The 18,369-nt window shown below is 41.4% G+C and overlaps 1 protein-coding gene across 1 annotated transcript in view; it reads left to right on the top strand.

The window, feature by feature from the left end:
• The window catches only part of LOC106609189 (solute carrier organic anion transporter family member 1C1), a 79,181-nt gene that overhangs the window by 55,088 nt on the left and 5,724 nt on the right, over positions 1 to 18,369 (top strand). The window contains exons 10-14 of the mRNA XM_082977662.1: positions 4,436 to 4,631; positions 8,741 to 8,906; positions 9,366 to 9,550; positions 13,061 to 13,125; positions 13,563 to 13,680. Of these exons, the coding sequence (XP_082833788.1) occupies positions 4,436 to 4,631; positions 8,741 to 8,906; positions 9,366 to 9,550; positions 13,061 to 13,125; positions 13,563 to 13,680 (730 nt within the window). The remainder of the gene's footprint in view (positions 1 to 4,435; positions 4,632 to 8,740; positions 8,907 to 9,365; positions 9,551 to 13,060; positions 13,126 to 13,562; positions 13,681 to 18,369) is intronic.

The raw sequence follows: 18,369 nt of genomic DNA, 5'->3' as shown, positions 1-18,369 counted from the left end.
CGTAACGTTGGCCAATCATATAGCTTATATGGCTTGATCAGGGTTGGAGAACATTGCTTGTAAAAGTAACTTGTTACGTTGCAACGTTACTTACTATGGAAAGTAACTTGTTACATTACTTCTGCGTTACCAAAAACAAAAAGTCCTCTGAAGATGTCTTGTGTATGTTGGTTGTTCTTATAGGCCCAGTGCAGTCAAAAACATCCTGTGTTTTATATATATATTTCCACACTGAGGTTGGAATAATACTGTGAAATTGTGAAAATGATGATAATGCCCTTTTAGTGTAAGAGCTGTTTGAAAAGACCACCTGAAATTTCTGCCTGTTTTGGTGGGATGGAGTTTTGGCCTGCCTGGTGACACCACCAAGCGGTAAAATTGTTAATAGACCAATAAGAAAGAGAGTTCCAAACCTCTCTGCCAATAACAGGTCGTTTTCAGTTTCCCCCTCCCCGCTCAGACCACTCCCAGACATTCCTAGGTAAATTCTTGCTTGAGAAATTGGTCTTTGCTAAGAAGCTATTTTTGTTTCTTTTTGACTGTTTTTAATTAAAAATGATCACAGTAAGGTACTTAATTGTTACCCAGACATGATTTGATATTGAGATAAAAACAGCTGCAGTGGCCCTTTAAGGGTCTACCATAATTAGCTTTATGCACACTACTTTTAAATGGCTTGACTCTGACGACTGATAGGCCTAGTGCAAGAGTAGGCAACTAGATTAAGCCACGGGCCGATTTTTGTAGGAGCGGATGGTCGGGGGGCAGGAACATTTTTAGTTTACTTTGTTTAACTAGGCAAGTCAGTTAAGAACACATTTTTATTTACAATGACGGCATACATAATTAGAATCATTTGTACACTGCAAATTGACCACAACTAAGCCTAAAAATAGGTTGTATTTGAAAATGACAATAATTTCATACCTTTATTACTTTGAGACACAATCACTTTTTTTGGGGTGGGGGTACTTAAGAACAGATTTTCTAGATTAAACTCAGTGTTATCTGAATTCCTTGTGATTTTACAGTGTTTTTTTCCCCCCCTAAGAAAATCACTCACGGGAAGGTTTAGGCCTGTGGACCACATGTTGCCGAGCCCTGGTCTCCTGGCCTAGTGGCTACCGTCAAAAATGGTTTCCATGTGTTTGATGCCATTCCATTCGCTCAATTACAGCCATTATTATGAGCTGTCCTCTCCTCAGCAGCCTCCACTGGTTTCCACATTTTGATCTGTTACAGCCTAAATTCAAAAGTGATTGAATAAAAACATTTCTCACCCATCTACACACAATAACCCATAATGACAAAGTGAAAACATGTTTTTAGAAAATGTTTCAAATGTATTGAAAATGTAATACAGAAATATCTCATTTACATACTGTAATTTCACATCACTCAGTCAATACATGTTAGCATCACCTTTGGCAGTGATTACAGCTGTGAGTCTTTCTGTGTACGTCTCTAAGAGCTTTGCACATCTGGATTGTAGAATATTTACACATTATTCTTAAAAAAATTATTCAAGATCTCTTAAATTGGTTGTTGATCATTGCTAGACAGCCATTTTCAAGTCTTACCAAAGATTTTCAAGACGATTTATGTCAAAACCTTAACTTGGCCACTCAGGAACCTTCAATGTTGTTTTAGTAAGCATCTCAAGTGTACATTTGGCCTTGTGTTTTAGGTTATTGTCCTGCTGAAAGGTGAATTTGTCTCCCAGTGTCTGTTGGAAAGCAGACTGAACCAGGTTTTCCTCTAGGATTTTGCCTGTGGTTAGCTTTAGTCCGTTTCTTTTAATCCTAAAGAACTCCCTAGTCCTTGCTGATGACAAGCGTACAGTACCCATAACATGATGCAGCCACCACCATGCTTAAAAATATGAAGAGTGATACTCAGTGATGTGATTTGCCCCAAACATAACACTTTGTATTCAGGACATAAAGTTCATTTCGTTGCCACATTGTTTTGCGATTTGACTTCAGTGCCTTATTGCAAACAGGATGCATGTTTTTGAATATTTTAATTCTGTACAGGCTTCCTTCTTTTCATTCTGTAATTTAGGTTGGTATTGTGAAGTAGCTACAATGTTGTTGATCCATCCTCACTTTTCTCCTATCACAGCCTTTAAACTCTAACTATTTTAAAGTTAACATTGGCATCATGGTAAAATCCCTGAGTGCTTTCCTTCCTCTCCGGCAACTGACACCTGTATCTTTGTAGTGACTGGGTCTATTAATACAACATCCAAAGTGTAATTAATAACTTCACCATGTTCGAAGGGATATTCAATGTCTGCTATTTATTTTTACCCATCTACCAATAGGTGCCCTTTTTTGTGAGGCATTGGAAAACCTCCCTGGTCTTTGTGGTTGAATCTGTTTGAAATTCACTGCTAGACTGAGGGACTTTACAGATAATTGTATGTGTGGGGTACAGAGATGAGGTAGTCATTAATAAATCATGTTAAACACTATTATTGCACATAGTGAGTCCATGCAACTTATTATGCGACTTGTTAAACACATTATTACTCTTGAACTTATTTAGGCTTGCCATAACAAAGGAGTTGAATACTTATTGAATCAAGACATTTCTGCTTTTCATTTCAATTAGTTTCTAAAAAAACAGAATTCTGCTTTGACATTATGGGGTTTTATGTGTGTGGGTAGGCCAATGACACAAAATCTCAATTTAATCAATTTTAAATTCAGGCTGTAACACAATAAAATGTGTAAAAATCAAGGGGTATAAATACTTTGCGAAGGCGCTGTATAAAACTAACTGGGCACAGTAAAAGGAGAGCTCCAATACAAGTATAACTGGCTACCAATCTGTTTCACACACAGATACAAACTTGGCAGAGAGATAGCAAACATGCAATTCATGAACCACAACAACCAGATCGTCTAGATACCAACTAGTTGAATTATTTTCATAGAAGTTACAGGAGCGTTGCCTTTTCATAAGGTCAACGTGTGCACATTACAACGTTCATGACTCAAAGTCAAAATAAAACAGCTGACCTTCAATCACACCTTGTTGATTTATTTCACTGCTTTCCTCCAAAGTATTGATTAACGTTATACCGCACAAGAAAAGGTCTGAAGGTGCTTCTTGATATTTAAAGTAGAGTTCTTTGCAGCTGACAGGCTCTTATCCCGAGGCAGAGTTAGCGTTTTACTGTGATGTTCCTGTCCTTTTCCCTTACCAATTCAATGTAATGCGAATTCTTCCACGATGTAAAGGCTATAGTTGTCTCTGCCATCTCACTAGCTAGAAACAAAACAAAAAAGGAAATAATATTGTAAAAATAATGACTTGCTTCTTTGAAAACGTAATTAAGTAACTGATTAATTAAATTGAAAAATCTTCCCGTTAAGTTACTCATTACCACAGAAAAGTAATCTGAGTGCTCTAACCCATAACTTTGTAATGCCTTACCCCCAACACTGGCCTTGATCCATCTCCTGCATGAGCTAGTTCAGTTTAGATGCGAAACTTAAAAGGACTCGTTTTATGCATAGAAAAGCACACGCATACAATATTGTTAATACTAGATCAAGCAATAGGAGATCAAAGGTGCTGTGTTTTATTGAGCTATACAGTGTGAATGCTGATCTAAATAGGCCTCATGTTACACTATTGACCTGACCATTGCATGCTGTGTATGAAAGGTAATGCGATATCTAGCATAACTACAGTAATAGAACAGATAGATAAAATATGATATCTGTACATTGATGTATGAAAAAGACCAAGAGCTTTGGTCTTTGAGTGGGAGTTGGACAGCGCTACTGTGTGTTCTCTCTACTTTCAACTATATCAAAGGCTGAGTCTCGGGCGGTATGGCCTGGTTCTATACTACATTTACATTTAAGTCATTTAGCAGACGCTCTTATCCAGAGCGACTTACAAATTGGTGCATTCACCTTATGATATCTAGTGGAACAACCACTTTACAATAGTGCATCTAAATCTTTTAAGGGGGGGGGGGGTTAGAAGGATTACTTTATCCTATCCTAGGTATTCCTTAAAGAGGTGGGGTTTCAGGTGTCTCCGGAAGGTGGTGATTGACTCCGCTGTTCTGGCGTCGTGAGGGAGCTTGTTCCACCATTGGGGTGCCAGAGTACTATACTACTCTACTGTATGTATGGGGCTGTAATGGGTTGTGGAATAGCACTGGCATAAAAGGTAGACTTTTAGCTACAGTGATATGAAAGGTAGCAAAAGCTACAGCATGGTATTGTGTGTAAGTGTATGCCTGGTTTAGGGCTTTGGCTGGTTTACCTGATGTTTCAGTCCCATTAAACCTATCGTCAAGACCTTAGTACTGGCCTAAATCCTCCATGACTAGGAATTAAGAATATTTCTAAAGAATGAGACCTATGTCTTAACGTTTACAGAGTGTGTGTTGTTTGTGTGTTTGTTCCAGGGACAATCAACATCCCTGCCGTGGCGTTGGGAATTTTCACTGGTGGCCTGCTCATGAAGAAGCTGAAGCTGAGCATCATGGGAGCAGCCAAGTTTGCGTTCGGCACCTCTCTGATAGGCTACTTCCTATCCCTCTTCTTCTTCGTCATGAGCTGCGAGAACGTCAAAGTTGCTGGGATCACGCTGCCCTACAACAGGTGGGGGATACACACACACACAGAGCTCTGGGTAGAAGTTGCCCTTAAGTACACAAAGTATTTACCCTCTGTAAATGTTCTATTCCCAGCACCACAAACAGGTAACATGCTAGAGTGTGTATGCTAATACTTGCTCCTAGAGGACAGCATACCTCTAACACTGGAGAGATGTGGTCTAGAATAGCAAATCAGGGATTTCTCCCCCCTGGTTCTGTCAAGGCTGTTTGCTGCTAATGTCAATATCAGAACCGGCACTGAATTTGGTTCATAACATCAGTATTCATTGAATCGGTAAACGTAACATGCAACAATTTAAGCGATTTTGCTGAGTTACAGTTCATATATGAAAATCAGTCAATTTAAATAAATTCATTGGGCCCTAATCTATGGATTTCACATGACTGGGCAGGCGCGCAGCCATAGGCCCACCCAATGAGGAGCCAGGCCCAACCAATCAGAATGTTTTTTTCCCCACAAAAGGGCATTATTACAGACAGAAATACTCCTGTTTCATCGGCTATCCGAGTGGCTGGTCTCAGATGATCCTGCAGGTAAAGAAGCCAGATGTGGAGTTCTTGGGCTGGCGTGGTTACACATGGTCTGCAATGGTGAGGCCAGTTGGACATACTGCCAAATTCTCTAATTAATTTAACTAGGCAAGTCAGTTAAGAACAAATTCTTATTTTCAATGACAGCCTAGGAACAGTGGGTTAACTGCCTTGTTCAGGGGTAGAACAACAGATTTTTACCTTGTCAGCTCAGGCATTTGATCTGGAAACCTTTCGGTTACTAGTCCAACACTCTAACCACTAGGCTACCTGCCGCCCCAAGGACACAGTAGAGAAATTAACATTAGATCTCTGGCAACAGCTCTGGTGGACATTCCTGCAGTCAGCATGCCAATTGCATGTTCCCTCAAAACTTGAGGTCATCTGTGGCATTGTGTTGGGTGACAAAACTGCAAATTTTAGAGTAGCCTTTTATTGTCCCTAGCACAAAGTGCATCTGTGTAATTATCATGCTGTTTAATCAGCTTCTTGATATGCCACACCTGTCAGGGGGATTATCTTGACAAATGATAAAATGCTTACAAATTTGTGCACAGCATTTGAGAAATATGCTTTTTGTGCAGATGGAACATTTCTGGGATCATTTATTTCAGGTCATGAAACATGGGACCAACACTTGTTGCATTTATATTTTTGTTCAGTATATATCTTATTATGCATTTGATTAAATACACGTCACACCTTCTGTATCTGAGCAGGCAGAGGTCAAGTCATGTCTGTATTCATTAGATTATCTGTATAAAGAAAAGCGCTATAAATTACAATCAATTCGTTTTTTTTCAATTGCTAACAAGCATCGGTCAATACTGAAGCCACTTTTTCAAAACTCTTCACACAGTCTGCATTACCAACATGCATCTTGGCCAAACAGTTAATCTCACCTTCAAAACTCACTCAAACCACCAGAACACTTCATACAGGTCTCAAAATAAGCTTATTCGACCATAACACTGGCAACAATTCTCACTCAGAAAGTATACATTGTCACTCATAACACACTGACCTAAAAAACAGTAACAGGGAGCATTACATAAATGTACTTCTCTTTGAAGTTTGAATGATTTTTATAACATATAAATAACGCTTTCACTTTATTGACTGTACTAAAGTATATGTAACAAGAATGAATCAGATGCAACAATTTGCTTCAATAGCCTTTATTTTTTCTTTATCTTTGCATATAGTAGTTTACTTGTGAAAAATAAGTTTAAACAAAAAAACAAATTCCTGATATTCCAGGGCTGCAATAACAATTACAAAAAAACATCAACATGTATAGTATAACACTCATACTGTACAGTACTGTGAGGGTTCTAGTTCTCATCAACATGTATAGTATAATCACTCATACTGTACAGTACTGTGAGGGTTCTAGTTCTCATCAACATGTATAGTATAATCACTCATACTGTACAGTACTGTGAGGGTTCTAGTTCTCAACAACATGTATAGTATAATCACTCATACTGTACAGTACTGTGAGGGTTCTAGTTCTCAACAACATGTATAGTATAATCACTCATACTGTACAGTACTGTGAGGGTTCTAGTTCTCATCAACATGTATAGTATAATCACTCATACTGTACAGTACTGTGAGGGTTCTAGTTCTCAACAACATGTATAGTATAATCACTCATACTGTACAGTACTGTGAGAGTTCTCGTCCTCCCTCGCTCCTGCATTTGGTCACAAGTTCTCATCAACATCACATCTTTATGTCTTCTCTGGCGATGCATCTTGAGAAGTATCTTCTGGAATGCCTAATCCAACCCTGGCAGTCTTCAGGAGAATTGTCTCCACACCCTGCATTCATGACATCCAGTAAGGGCATCTGGTGATGTGGATGGTGGTCATAATCCTTCCACCTCCACGCAGAGAAAAACTCCTCTATGGGGTTTAGGAAGGGGGACTATTGAGGCAGGCATAGTACTGACATCCTGGGATGTGCAGCAAACCAGTCTGACTACAGCAGAGTGGTGGAATGCCACATTATCCCACACAACAACGAAGGTAGGGGAGTTTCTTGCCCCTCTCCACCGCTGGCACAAGTCGATTATGCAGGTCATCCAGAAAATAAATGAGCCTCTGTATTGTAGGGGCCAATGAGTGGTTTGTGTAACAACAAACCATCATTGGACAGTGCTGCACACATTGTGACGTTAGCTCTTCTGGCCTGGGACATCCACGGTTGCACTCTGTCCAATCACATTTCTTCCCCTGCGGTGTGTTTTTGCCAGGTTGAATCCAGCTTCATCCACAAAGATGAATGTATGTGCAGTCTGCCTGGCTTCCATCTCCATTACACTCTAAAATAGAGTAAAGCCACAGTTTTACAGTACTTTACATTATGCATAGCTGTGTATGTACCTTGTTTGGTTAATGAACAGACATCTTACCTGGACATATTGATACCGGAGTTCTTTCACACGTTCACCGTTTCTCTCAAAGGGTACAGTGTACAACTGCTTCATCCTTATGATTCTCTAGGACTCTGGCATGTCATTGTGCTGACCGTTTTTACATTCCCAAAAGTGATATTGTCTGCCAGCACTCTGTCCCGAATTTCCCTCAGTTTTATTGCATTGTTGCAAATTACCATGGCAATTTCCTGCGCATCTGATAATATTCTGCCTCTCCTTCCTGTGGGAGGCAATCTTTGGATCCTACTGAAAAACACAAAACAATCAATATATTTCAAAATGTCAGTACATGTAAAAAATGTGAACATACTGTATTGTACTATAATATGTAGTTCAATTATCATTGAAAGATGCACATCTCACCTGTTGTTTTGCCGGAAAATCCGTACTATTGATGCAACTGTTGAACGCTGCAGATTTGGTTGCACCCTTAAACCGGCCTCTCTCAAAGAGAGACCATGGTTTACAACATGGTTAATAATTGTAGCCCTTATCTCATCAGAGACCACTGCTTTTGGTCTTCCTCTCTTTTGTCCTCCACGCATTCTCCCTCTCCCTGCCACTCTTCTTTCCCCACCACCCTGTCTTCCTTGGTCCATGTTTCCAAACTAAATCATTCCAAAGCCATCCTCTTTTGTCTGTTTGGTAATGAGACTAAAAACAGGACACTTGGGCAGCTGAAATTGCAATCAGCTGTGTTTGGAATGATGAAATAGTCTGCTGAGCTTTTCTATATGTTTCAATCTGGTTATTGCAGAAATGCACAAAATGTTTCATTCTGTTTTGAATGCGTTTAACAGTTTTGGAAACAGTGTGTTAGCATTTGAAACATGTGCTGCAAATATATAGTTTTACAGGTGGTGGAGTATGAATGAGAAAAGAGTTCATGGATTTTGGAGAATGTGGTCATTTAATGCATTTTGTGTGAAAGCAATGAAAAATGATTCACAGTTTGCTCCACATACACTTCTGTTTAGCTGACGTTGTGAAGAGTTTTGACAATATGACTTCAGTTTTGACCAATGCATGTTAGCAATTTAAAAAAAACTAATAGCAACCCCACTTTTCCCTTTCTCTCATTCTCTTTATTTCTCTCCCTCTTTCTTTCTCTCTCTCAGGGTGAATGGTGTATCGTATGAGGAGCGCTCAGTATTCTCAGCCTGTAACTCAGACTGTGTTTGTTCAGGCAGAGACTGGGACCCTGTCTGTGGAGAGAACGGCATCACGTACGTCTCTCCCTGCCTGGCTGGCTGCCAAACCTCCACAGGATCAGGGAAGAACACGGTGAGATGAGGATTATTGCCAGCACTGAGGTTGCATCCCCAAATGGCACTCTCTTCCCTATATAGTGTACTACTTTGGGGCTCTGTTTAAAAGTAGTACACTATATAGGGAATAGAGTGCCATTTGCGATGCAAACTGACTGTGTAATCTGATATATCATATTATTGATTCATAAACTTGTGAGCAACAGGGTGGGGTCAATTCCATTTTAATTTCAGTACGATTTCAGTTGGAATTGACTCGCACCCTGGATAACTTTTGGAGCAGCAAGTTATGTTGTTTTTGTGTCAAATTGTTTTGTGTGTGTTTGTTGTGTGTGTGTGTGTGTGTGTGTGTGTGTGTGTGTGTGTGTGTGTGTGTGTGTGTGTGTGTGTGTGTGTGTGTGTGTGTGTGTGTGTGTGTGTGTGTGGTGTGTGTGTGTGTGTGTGTGTGTGTGTGTGTGTGTGTGTGCCTCTGCAGGTGTTCTCTAACTGTAGCTGTGTGGTGGTAGCAGGGCTGAGCAGTGGTAACCTGACAGCCAGTGTAGGCCACTGTCCTCACAGAGACGGCTGTGACCGTGTCTTCCCTTACTTCCTGGCTCTTTCTGTCATCACTTCCTTTATCATCTCACTGGGTGGTACGCCAGGCTACATGGTCCTCATCAGGTCAGTGACACACACACACACACACACACACAAACAAGAAGGAATGGTCATAGCAGTTGGCAAGAAAGCACAAAGAAATCTGGGACTCCGGCTACAACAAGGCACCTTAAATGGGAAACAATCAGAAGCCCCGTTTGTACCTGGTTCTAACATGCGTCTGTTGTCCTGATCATGCCACATTCTGATTGTGCCCACATTGGTCGACAGGTGTAGACAATCAAAATACGCATTATGATCTGATTGTGATTGCTTCTTTGACTACCTCCGGAGGTAGTCGAAGACGCATCTTGTACGAATATCCTTCGTGTAAATGAATCCGGACGATGAAAGTGTATAAATTTGGCTAACGTCACAGGTTGTCCCGGCCTCTTAAAAAATGAACGCCAGCCAGTTGAATTAAGATCATGGTCTTTAGAAACCAATTGCCAACTGGCACTGTGGTCGGATATGCCACAGTCCAATACCGCGTCCAGCTCTGATTAAAATGGCATATAGAAATAAAGATATTTATGAAGAGACAGTATCCTGAATATGAGAAAAGGGGTTCTAATATTTGAAAACATCGTAGGCAACAGAAAGGCCAAGGAATTCAGATGCGCTTTGTAGCCTACTCTGTAACTTAACCTGTTTCTGTTTTTACTGTGTGCATTAAGGCCTAAGTGTAATTTTTATTTATACTGTGCAATAATTGTATTTTGTACATACATCCAGATACTCAGCTTGTTTGTGTGGTGTTGTTTTTAGGGATTGGAGAGATTCTCTGAATAGTTATCGGGACAGTAAGTCTATTATGCCTTAAATCGTTGGATAACAAAAGTAGGCTGTAATGATGAGAGTATAAAACTATTAACTATAAAAGCGTGCTGTTTTCTGTCGATTTAATACAGCTTGTGTCATAACGGGAGGTCCAAGGCAGGTTGGATTAATTTGCATACAGGGAGTGACCAGGGAATCTGGTCACAATAGGGACGAAGTGGGCAGATAAGAGACAGATATTACCATGTGTAGACGCAACAAATCCCGATCAGATAGTGATTGGATCCTCTTGATCGGATGATGACAACCACATGTTAATGCAAGGTGTAACCATGGCTACTGAGAAACCAGTGGTGGAAAAAGTACCCAATTGTCATACTTTAGTAAAAGTATAGATGCCTTAATAGAAAATTACTCAAGTAAAGGTCAGTCAGCCAGTAAAATACTACTTGAGTAAAAATCTAAAAGTATTTGGTTTGAAATATAGTTAAGTATCAAAAGTAATTGTAATTGCTAAAATATACTTAAGCATCCAAAGTAAAAGTATAAATCATTTTAAATTCCTTATATTAAGCAAAGCAGACGGCACCATTTTCTTGTTTTTAAAATGTATGGATAGCCAAGGTAACACTCCAACACTCAGACATTATTTACAAAACAATACATTTGTGTTTAGTGAGTCCGCCAGGCCAGAGGCAGTAGGAATGACCACATGATCTCTTGAAACGTGCTTAAATTTGGCCATTTTCCTGTCCTGCTAAGCATTCAAAAGGTAACAAGTACTTTTGATTGTCAGGGAAAATGTATGGAGTAAAAAGTACATTATTTTCTTTACGAATGTAGTGAAGTAAAAGTAAAAGTAGTCAAAATATTAATAGTAAAGTACCGATACCCCAAAAAACAACTTAAGTAGTACTTTAAAGTATTTTTACCTAAGTACTTTACACCACTGAAGAAAACCTAACCAGCATAAGGACTATAACATTTATCTGCACCACCTTGTTCAGAATGATCTCACCTAGAAAGTTCTCACAAACACTTGGCTACTACTGTACAGTAGTACACCATGGGTAACACTGTAGTGAAATGGGCTCACAATGGGTGACAGAATGGCTGACAGAAGTTGAATGTAGTCTATGTAACAGACTTAGGCCGGGATTCAATTAAACTGCGCTTTGTCTACAATGCACCATTTCGTGTTCATTTTTGATTGAGCTGACATATGCAGTGTTTACGACAAACGCGGAAACATTATCTTTAAAAGCTGCATAGCAGACAAATCGCAATCCAATTGAATTCCGGCCTTCAAGGGCCGTGTTGCAACCATAGAGAATGATAGAGGCCTCTAGTGGTCAAAAGGCCATATTAGCATGGGCAGTGCCATTGAGGACTTCCACCATTTTAATGTAGTCAACTGTGTGGGACTTCCAACTTTATTGGCTGGAGTCATGTCCAACCGGGTCATCAGGAGGGATCTGCCAATTGGGAAGAAGAAAATGTAAATAGAGAGAGCCTCTATAGAGTCATAATATTCGTCAAACAGGGAATTGGTTCCAATTGTTTTCCCACCATTAACAGCTAATTAGCATTTCCTTTTTGGGAGGTAAATACAGACAAATATATTGATAAAAGTCACCTTGTCTTAGAGATTTACAGTTATCAAAACTTCATGCCAGCAGGGTACGTCTACACGAAACACAGCCCTTATTTTAAGTGTTTCTAAAATCCCCTATGGGAAAAATGAATGGTGGAAAAACGATTGGAACCATTTCCGTGTTTGACCGCTAGGTTTTATGGGTATTATGATGGCAGGGTGGCAGGTAGCCTAGTGGTTAGCGGGTTGGGCCGGTAACCGAAAGGTTGCTAGAACGAATCCCCAAGCTGACAAGGTAAAAATCAAATAGCGTTTTCAGATGATTGAATTACGTCATCTAGATTCGTGGTCTGACTGGACTGAGAGAGAAGTTTTTATGAGTCAGCTCATTGTTCTTCCTGCTCTCTCCCTGTGTGTCTATTCAGGGTTATAGTAGTAAACATAGATTCAGTACACTTTAAGTACATTTTATTTAAATCTTTATCCCACGGCATACTTCAGAGGTTACAGGAAAGTCCGCAATAGAGGATTTTCACTGTATATCAGAAAAGTAGAATGTGATTTGGAGCAATACTATTACTGGCTAAAACTAGTCCTTAATTAGCAAATGTACACACCCAGACAAACGCATACACACACACACACGCACACAAACCAAAAATCCAGCAGATCTGCCCAAAGCTCGATCAGCTGACCCCGATGAAATGTGTTACCTTTACTGGGACAAATTAAGTTACTGGCAGTGCCCTATTTGCTTTTTGTTTTGATATTTTTAGAGCGTCTTAGTTGTCTGAGATCGGTCTGCTTCTGTTTTTGCTCTGGGTCTTGAGAGAACAGCTGAATAGCAAGGTAGTAAGGGCAGACCTTTCTGATGGTGTACTACCTTGCTCTACCAACAAAAGCCAGTAGTACTCACTCTTTGGTACTCACTGGCTACGTCAGAGAATGTCATAAGTCAACTAACTGTATGTCAGCAACAATAGTCTTTTGAGTTGACCTTTAAAGCTGTCTGAGTATGCAAACTTAATAATGAACCATAACTCAATTGTGGATGCTTTCATATCATGACATTTCATGTATAATAGCTTCAGATCTATGTCTATTATCTGTATTCATAGTTATGTTAAAGTTCAAGTTGATGATGGTGTTCTTCCATGCAGGTGTATCAAGCCTCAACTGAAGTCCTTAGCTCTGGGGTTCCATACTCTGTCCACACGTACACTTGGTGAGTCAATACTGTCAGATCACAGATCTACGATCAGTTTACTACCCAAAATATTAACATGTGGGGGGGCACAAAACTGACCTTAGATCAGCGTCTTGGGGCAACTTCCTCCTACCCCTGTCTGATCAAGCCATACCAGTCCCACAGCCAGCGCTCTGCTGCTTAGTAACACTGATATAAAACTAGCTGCAGCCAGTTTGTTTCCAAGTCACACATTTCTCCACTAATCAGCTTCTATTAGGATTAAAACCCTGAACAAAATCCTCTTAAAAATCCACTCTGTTGCAAAGGTAATCTAGAAAAAGTATTACTTGTGAATCAGGTGTGTTAGCTCTGGGTTGGAACACAATCCTGCACACACTGTCCTTTTCCATGACCAAGATTAGCCACCTCCGTATTACTGGTAGATCATTTTGTGTGTATTTGTGTTATAACAGCGGGCATCCCAGCGCCCATCTACTTTGGGGCGGTCATCGACACCACGTGTCTGAAGTGGGGCCAGAAGAGATGCGGAGGGAGAGGAGCCTGTCGGATATACAACACTACAGCATACAGGTCATACACACTACTGGGCCCTGTTTCAGAAAGCAGGTTTAACAAACTCTGAGTTTAAACCTGAACTCTGGGTTGACTAACTCTGAGCTGTCAAAGTTTTCGGTTTCAGAACAGGTGATAACAATTAGTTCAATCAACTCTGAGTTAAGTTAACCCTGAGTAAAGCACGTGCATGAGGATATAAAAAGCCCTCAATGGAACGCAGATAACATGATTCATCATGGCAACAGGAGAAAAAAGGGAATGAACCTCCTACTTCTCCCCAGTGGAGTTAGAAATATTAATGAATGCGTATGCAGAATATGAGTATATATATTTAAGAAAAAAAGCAATGCAGCAGCAGCAAAAGAACGTGAGCTGGCGTGGCAGAAAATTGCTGACCGAGTCTATGCGTGAGTATTAATTAAAAACTTCATTTTTTTATCTTGAGTGTTCCACATATTCAACATTTATATATTGTGTGTGTTTAATATTTATGCAGGTGCAAACCAACAGGCACAAAACGTACTTGGCAGCAACTGAAGATGAAATATAAAAATATACTTCAAACAGGTAAGGTATAATTTCATGACAAGCAATTGTGATGTTGTTTAGCCTACCCTACCTAATTAAACAGCATTCAGTGGCTAAATTCAACATGTGATATACACTGCTCAAAAAAATAAAGGGAACACTTAAACAACACAATGTAACTCCAAGTCAATCACACTTCTGTGAAATCGAACTGTCCACTTAGGAGGCAACACTGATTGACAATAAATGTCACATGCTGTTGTGCAAATGGAATAGACAACAGGTGGAAATTATAGGCAATTAGCAAGACACCCCCAATAAAGGAGTGGTTCTGCAGGTGGGGACCACAGACCACTTCTCAGTTCCTATGCTTCCTGGCTGATGTTTTGGTCACTTTTGAATGCTGGCGGTGCTTTCACTCTAGTGGTAGCATGAGACGGAGTCTACAACCCACACAAGTGGCTCAGGTAGTGCAGCTCATCCAGGATGGCACATCAATGCGAGCTGTGGCAAGAAGGTTTGCTGTGTCTGTCAGTGTAGTGTCCAGAGCATGGAGGCGCTACCAGGAGACAGGCCAGTACATCAGGAGACGTGGAGGAGGCCGTAGGAGGGCAACAACCCAGCAGCAGGACCGCTACCTCCGCCTTTGTGCAAGGAGGAGCAGGAGGAGCACTGCCAGAGCCCTGCAAAATGACCTCCAGCAGGCCACAAATGTGCATGTGTCTGTTTCTGACCGTTTAAGCAGACTCCATGATGGTGGTATGAGGGCCCGACGTCCACAGGTGGGGGTTGTGCTTACAGCCCAACACTGTGCAGGACGTTTGGCATTTGCCAGAGAACACCAAGATTGGCAAATTCACCACTGGCGCCCTGTGCTCTTCACAGATGAAAGCAGGTTCACACTGAGCACGTGACAGACGTGACAGTCTGGAGACGCCGTGGAGAACGTTCTGCTGCCTGCAACATCCTCCAGCATGACCGGTTTGGCGGTGGGTCAGTCATGGTGTGGGGTGGCATTTCTTTGGGGGGCCGCACAGCCCTCCATGTGCTCGCCAGAGGTAGCCTGACTGCCATTAGGTACCGAGATGAGATCCTCAGACCCCTTGTGAGACCATATGCTGGTGCGGTTGGCCCTGGGTTCCTCCTAATGCAAGACAATGCTAGACCTCATGTGGCTGGAGTGTGTCAGCAGTTCCTGCAAGAGGAAGGCATTGATGCTATGGACTGGCCCGCCCGTTCCCCAAATCAAAATCAAATCAAATGTATTTATATAGCCCTTCTTACATAAGCTGATATCACAAAGTGCTGTACAGAAACCCAGCCTAAAACCCCAAACAGCAAGCAATGCAGGTGTAGAAGCACGGTGGCTAGGAAAAACTCCCTAGAAAGGCCAAAACCTAGGAAGAAACCTAGAGAGGAACCAGGCTATGAGGGGTGGCCAGTCCTCTTCTGGCTGTGCCGGGTGGAGATTATAACAGCACATGGCCTAGATGTTCAAATGTTCATAAATGACCAGCATTGTCAAATAATAATAATCATAGTAGTTGTCGAGGGTGCAACAAGTCAGTAACACAAGAGTAAGTGTGAGTTGGCTTTTTCATAGCCGATCTTTGAGAGTATCTCTACCGCTCCTGCTGTCTCTAGAGAGTTGAAAACAGCAGGTCTGGGACAGGTAGCACGTCCGGTGAATAGGTCAGGGTTCCAGCAGGTCTGGGACAACAGGTCTGGGACAGGTAGCACGTCCGGTGAACAGGTCAGGGTTCCATAGCTGCAGGCAGAACAGTTGGAACTGGAGCAGCAGCACGGCCAGGTGAACTGGGGACAGCAAGGAGTCATCAAGCCAGGTAGTCCTGAGGCATGGTCCTAGGGCTCAGGTCCTCCGAGAGAGAGAAAGAAAGAAAGAGAGAGAGAATTAGAGAGAGCATATTTAAATTCACACAGGACACCGGAAAAGACAAGAGAAATACTCCAGATGTGACAGACTGACCCTAGCCCCCCGACACATAAACTACTGCAGCATAAATACTGGAGGCTGAGACAGGAGGGGTCAGGAGACACTGTGGCCCCATCCGATGAAACCTCCGGACAGGGCCAAACAGATAGGATATAACCCCACCCACTTTGCCAAAGCACAGCCTCCACACCACTGGAGGGATATCTCCAACCACCAACATACCATCCCGGGACAAGGCCGAGTATAGCCCACAAAGATCTTCGCCACGGCACAGCCCAAGGGTGGGGGGGGCGCCAACCCAGACAGGAAGACCACGTCAGTGACTCAACCCACTCAAGTGACGCACCCCTCCCAGGGACGGCATGGAAGAACACCAGTAAGCCAGTGACTCAGACCTGAATCCAATTGAGCACATCTGGGACATCATGTCTCGCTCCATCCACCAACGCCACGTTGCACCACAGACTGTCCAGGAGTTGGCGGATGCTTTAGTCCAGGTCTGGGAGGAGATCCCTCAGGAGACCATCCGCCACCTTATCAGGAGCATGCCCAGGCATTGTAGGGAGGTCATACAGGCACGTGGAGGCCACACACACTACTGAGCCTCATTTTGACTTGTTTTAATGACATTACATCAAAGTTGGATCAGCCTGTAGTGTGGTTTTCCACTTTAATTTTGAGTGTGACTCCAAATCCAGACCTCCATGGGTTGATAAATTGGATTTCCATTGATTATTTTTGTGTAATTTTGTTGTTAGCACATTCAACTATGTAAAAAAATAAGTATTTAATAAGATTATTTCATTCATTCAGATCTAGGATGTGTTATTTTAGTGTTCCCTTTATTTTTTTGAGCAGTATATTTAAGTAGTTAGTGAAATGTTCTAAGCAAGAAAAGTTACTTTTTCAGCCATCCCGGCACTGCCAGTATTTAATATTGTCTATTAAAAAGTAACACCTAAATGCCTTTATACATACAAGTGTCCAAATTTGTGCTTACTTGACCTCCATTATAGCCAATAGAAAAAAGGCTGAGGGCCGAAAAACAGGTGGGGGTCCACCACCACTCACTGAAGTTGAAGAGATGGCCCTCAGTCAAAACAGTGGATGACCTATTCCTGAAGGCATCTCTGGAGGTAGCTCATCTGACCCAACCACCCCCCAGGGCACAAGGGCCTACATAAGAGGTTAGTTATTCAAATTATTGATATATGTATATTCATCCTTTTGCCAGTGTTACCTCAGTGACTCCCACCCATCCATCTTAGACACAACTAAGCACACTGCTTTTCTTGTAGTGGTACAATTCTTTGTAATTGACTGCTGTTGCTTTTTCAGATTCTTAGTTGTCCTTCAGACATCATATTCTATTTTAAGGTGACTCACAGTTCTATATTTGAAAAGTTGTGATGTGACCTGCACACTGTTGTAAAAACAAACTTCATATTAGGTGGGGCACTTTTCTGGGTAAAGTTGTAATTTAACTGTCTAATCTTCATCTTCTACCAGTTACTGAAGGTGTAATCTGTCTGGTGGAGCCTTCTGCCATAACAGACATCCATGCAGTTGTAAGTACTCTTGATACTCCACAGATTTGTCATAATGGGTTAGAGAGAACACCACAATTGTTATTTTTTTCATTACATGAGGATGATGAAGACACCTTGACAGATGCCACAGAGAGGGAAGATACAGAGAGGCCTATTGAGGTTTACACCTTAAAAATAACATCTAACAGTTGATGATAGTGTTGTACCATAATAAAACTTGCACCTTATTTTTCTCTAACAGAGCAATGCTGGAAATTACAATGAGGAAGAGGGTCCATCCACCTCCACAGCACAACTTACCTCAGTAAGATGTTGTTCAGCATTGGCCCATGACTTACAATGAAACTAACTAGACCTGGCACTGTGAAATTCAATGTCATTTTTGTGTGTGTGTTCCTATAGCTCCCTGTGAAACAGCTGTACAAGGTGTACTTAGAGAAACAAATTGAAAAATGTAATTTAGAAATTGACCACAAGGCTGCAGATACAAAATATAGAAATACAACTGCTGGAACATCAGTTCAAGGTGGGTCAGGTGCCCACAGGTGGATGATTTTACTTGTTTAAACAACATAACAAATATTAACTACTGTACTGCATTTGTACTTGCAGGAAATAAAGAAGACTTCATAAAAAGAAGGGCATATTGTCTTTATTTGACACTGGGTAGGT

Source organism: Salmo salar, chromosome 07, assembly GCF_965601325.2.
Source record: "Salmo salar chromosome 07, fSalSal1, whole genome shotgun sequence".
NCBI lineage: Eukaryota > Metazoa > Chordata > Actinopteri > Salmoniformes > Salmonidae > Salmo > Salmo salar.
This window is presented reverse-complemented; position numbering and strand designations above follow the sequence as displayed.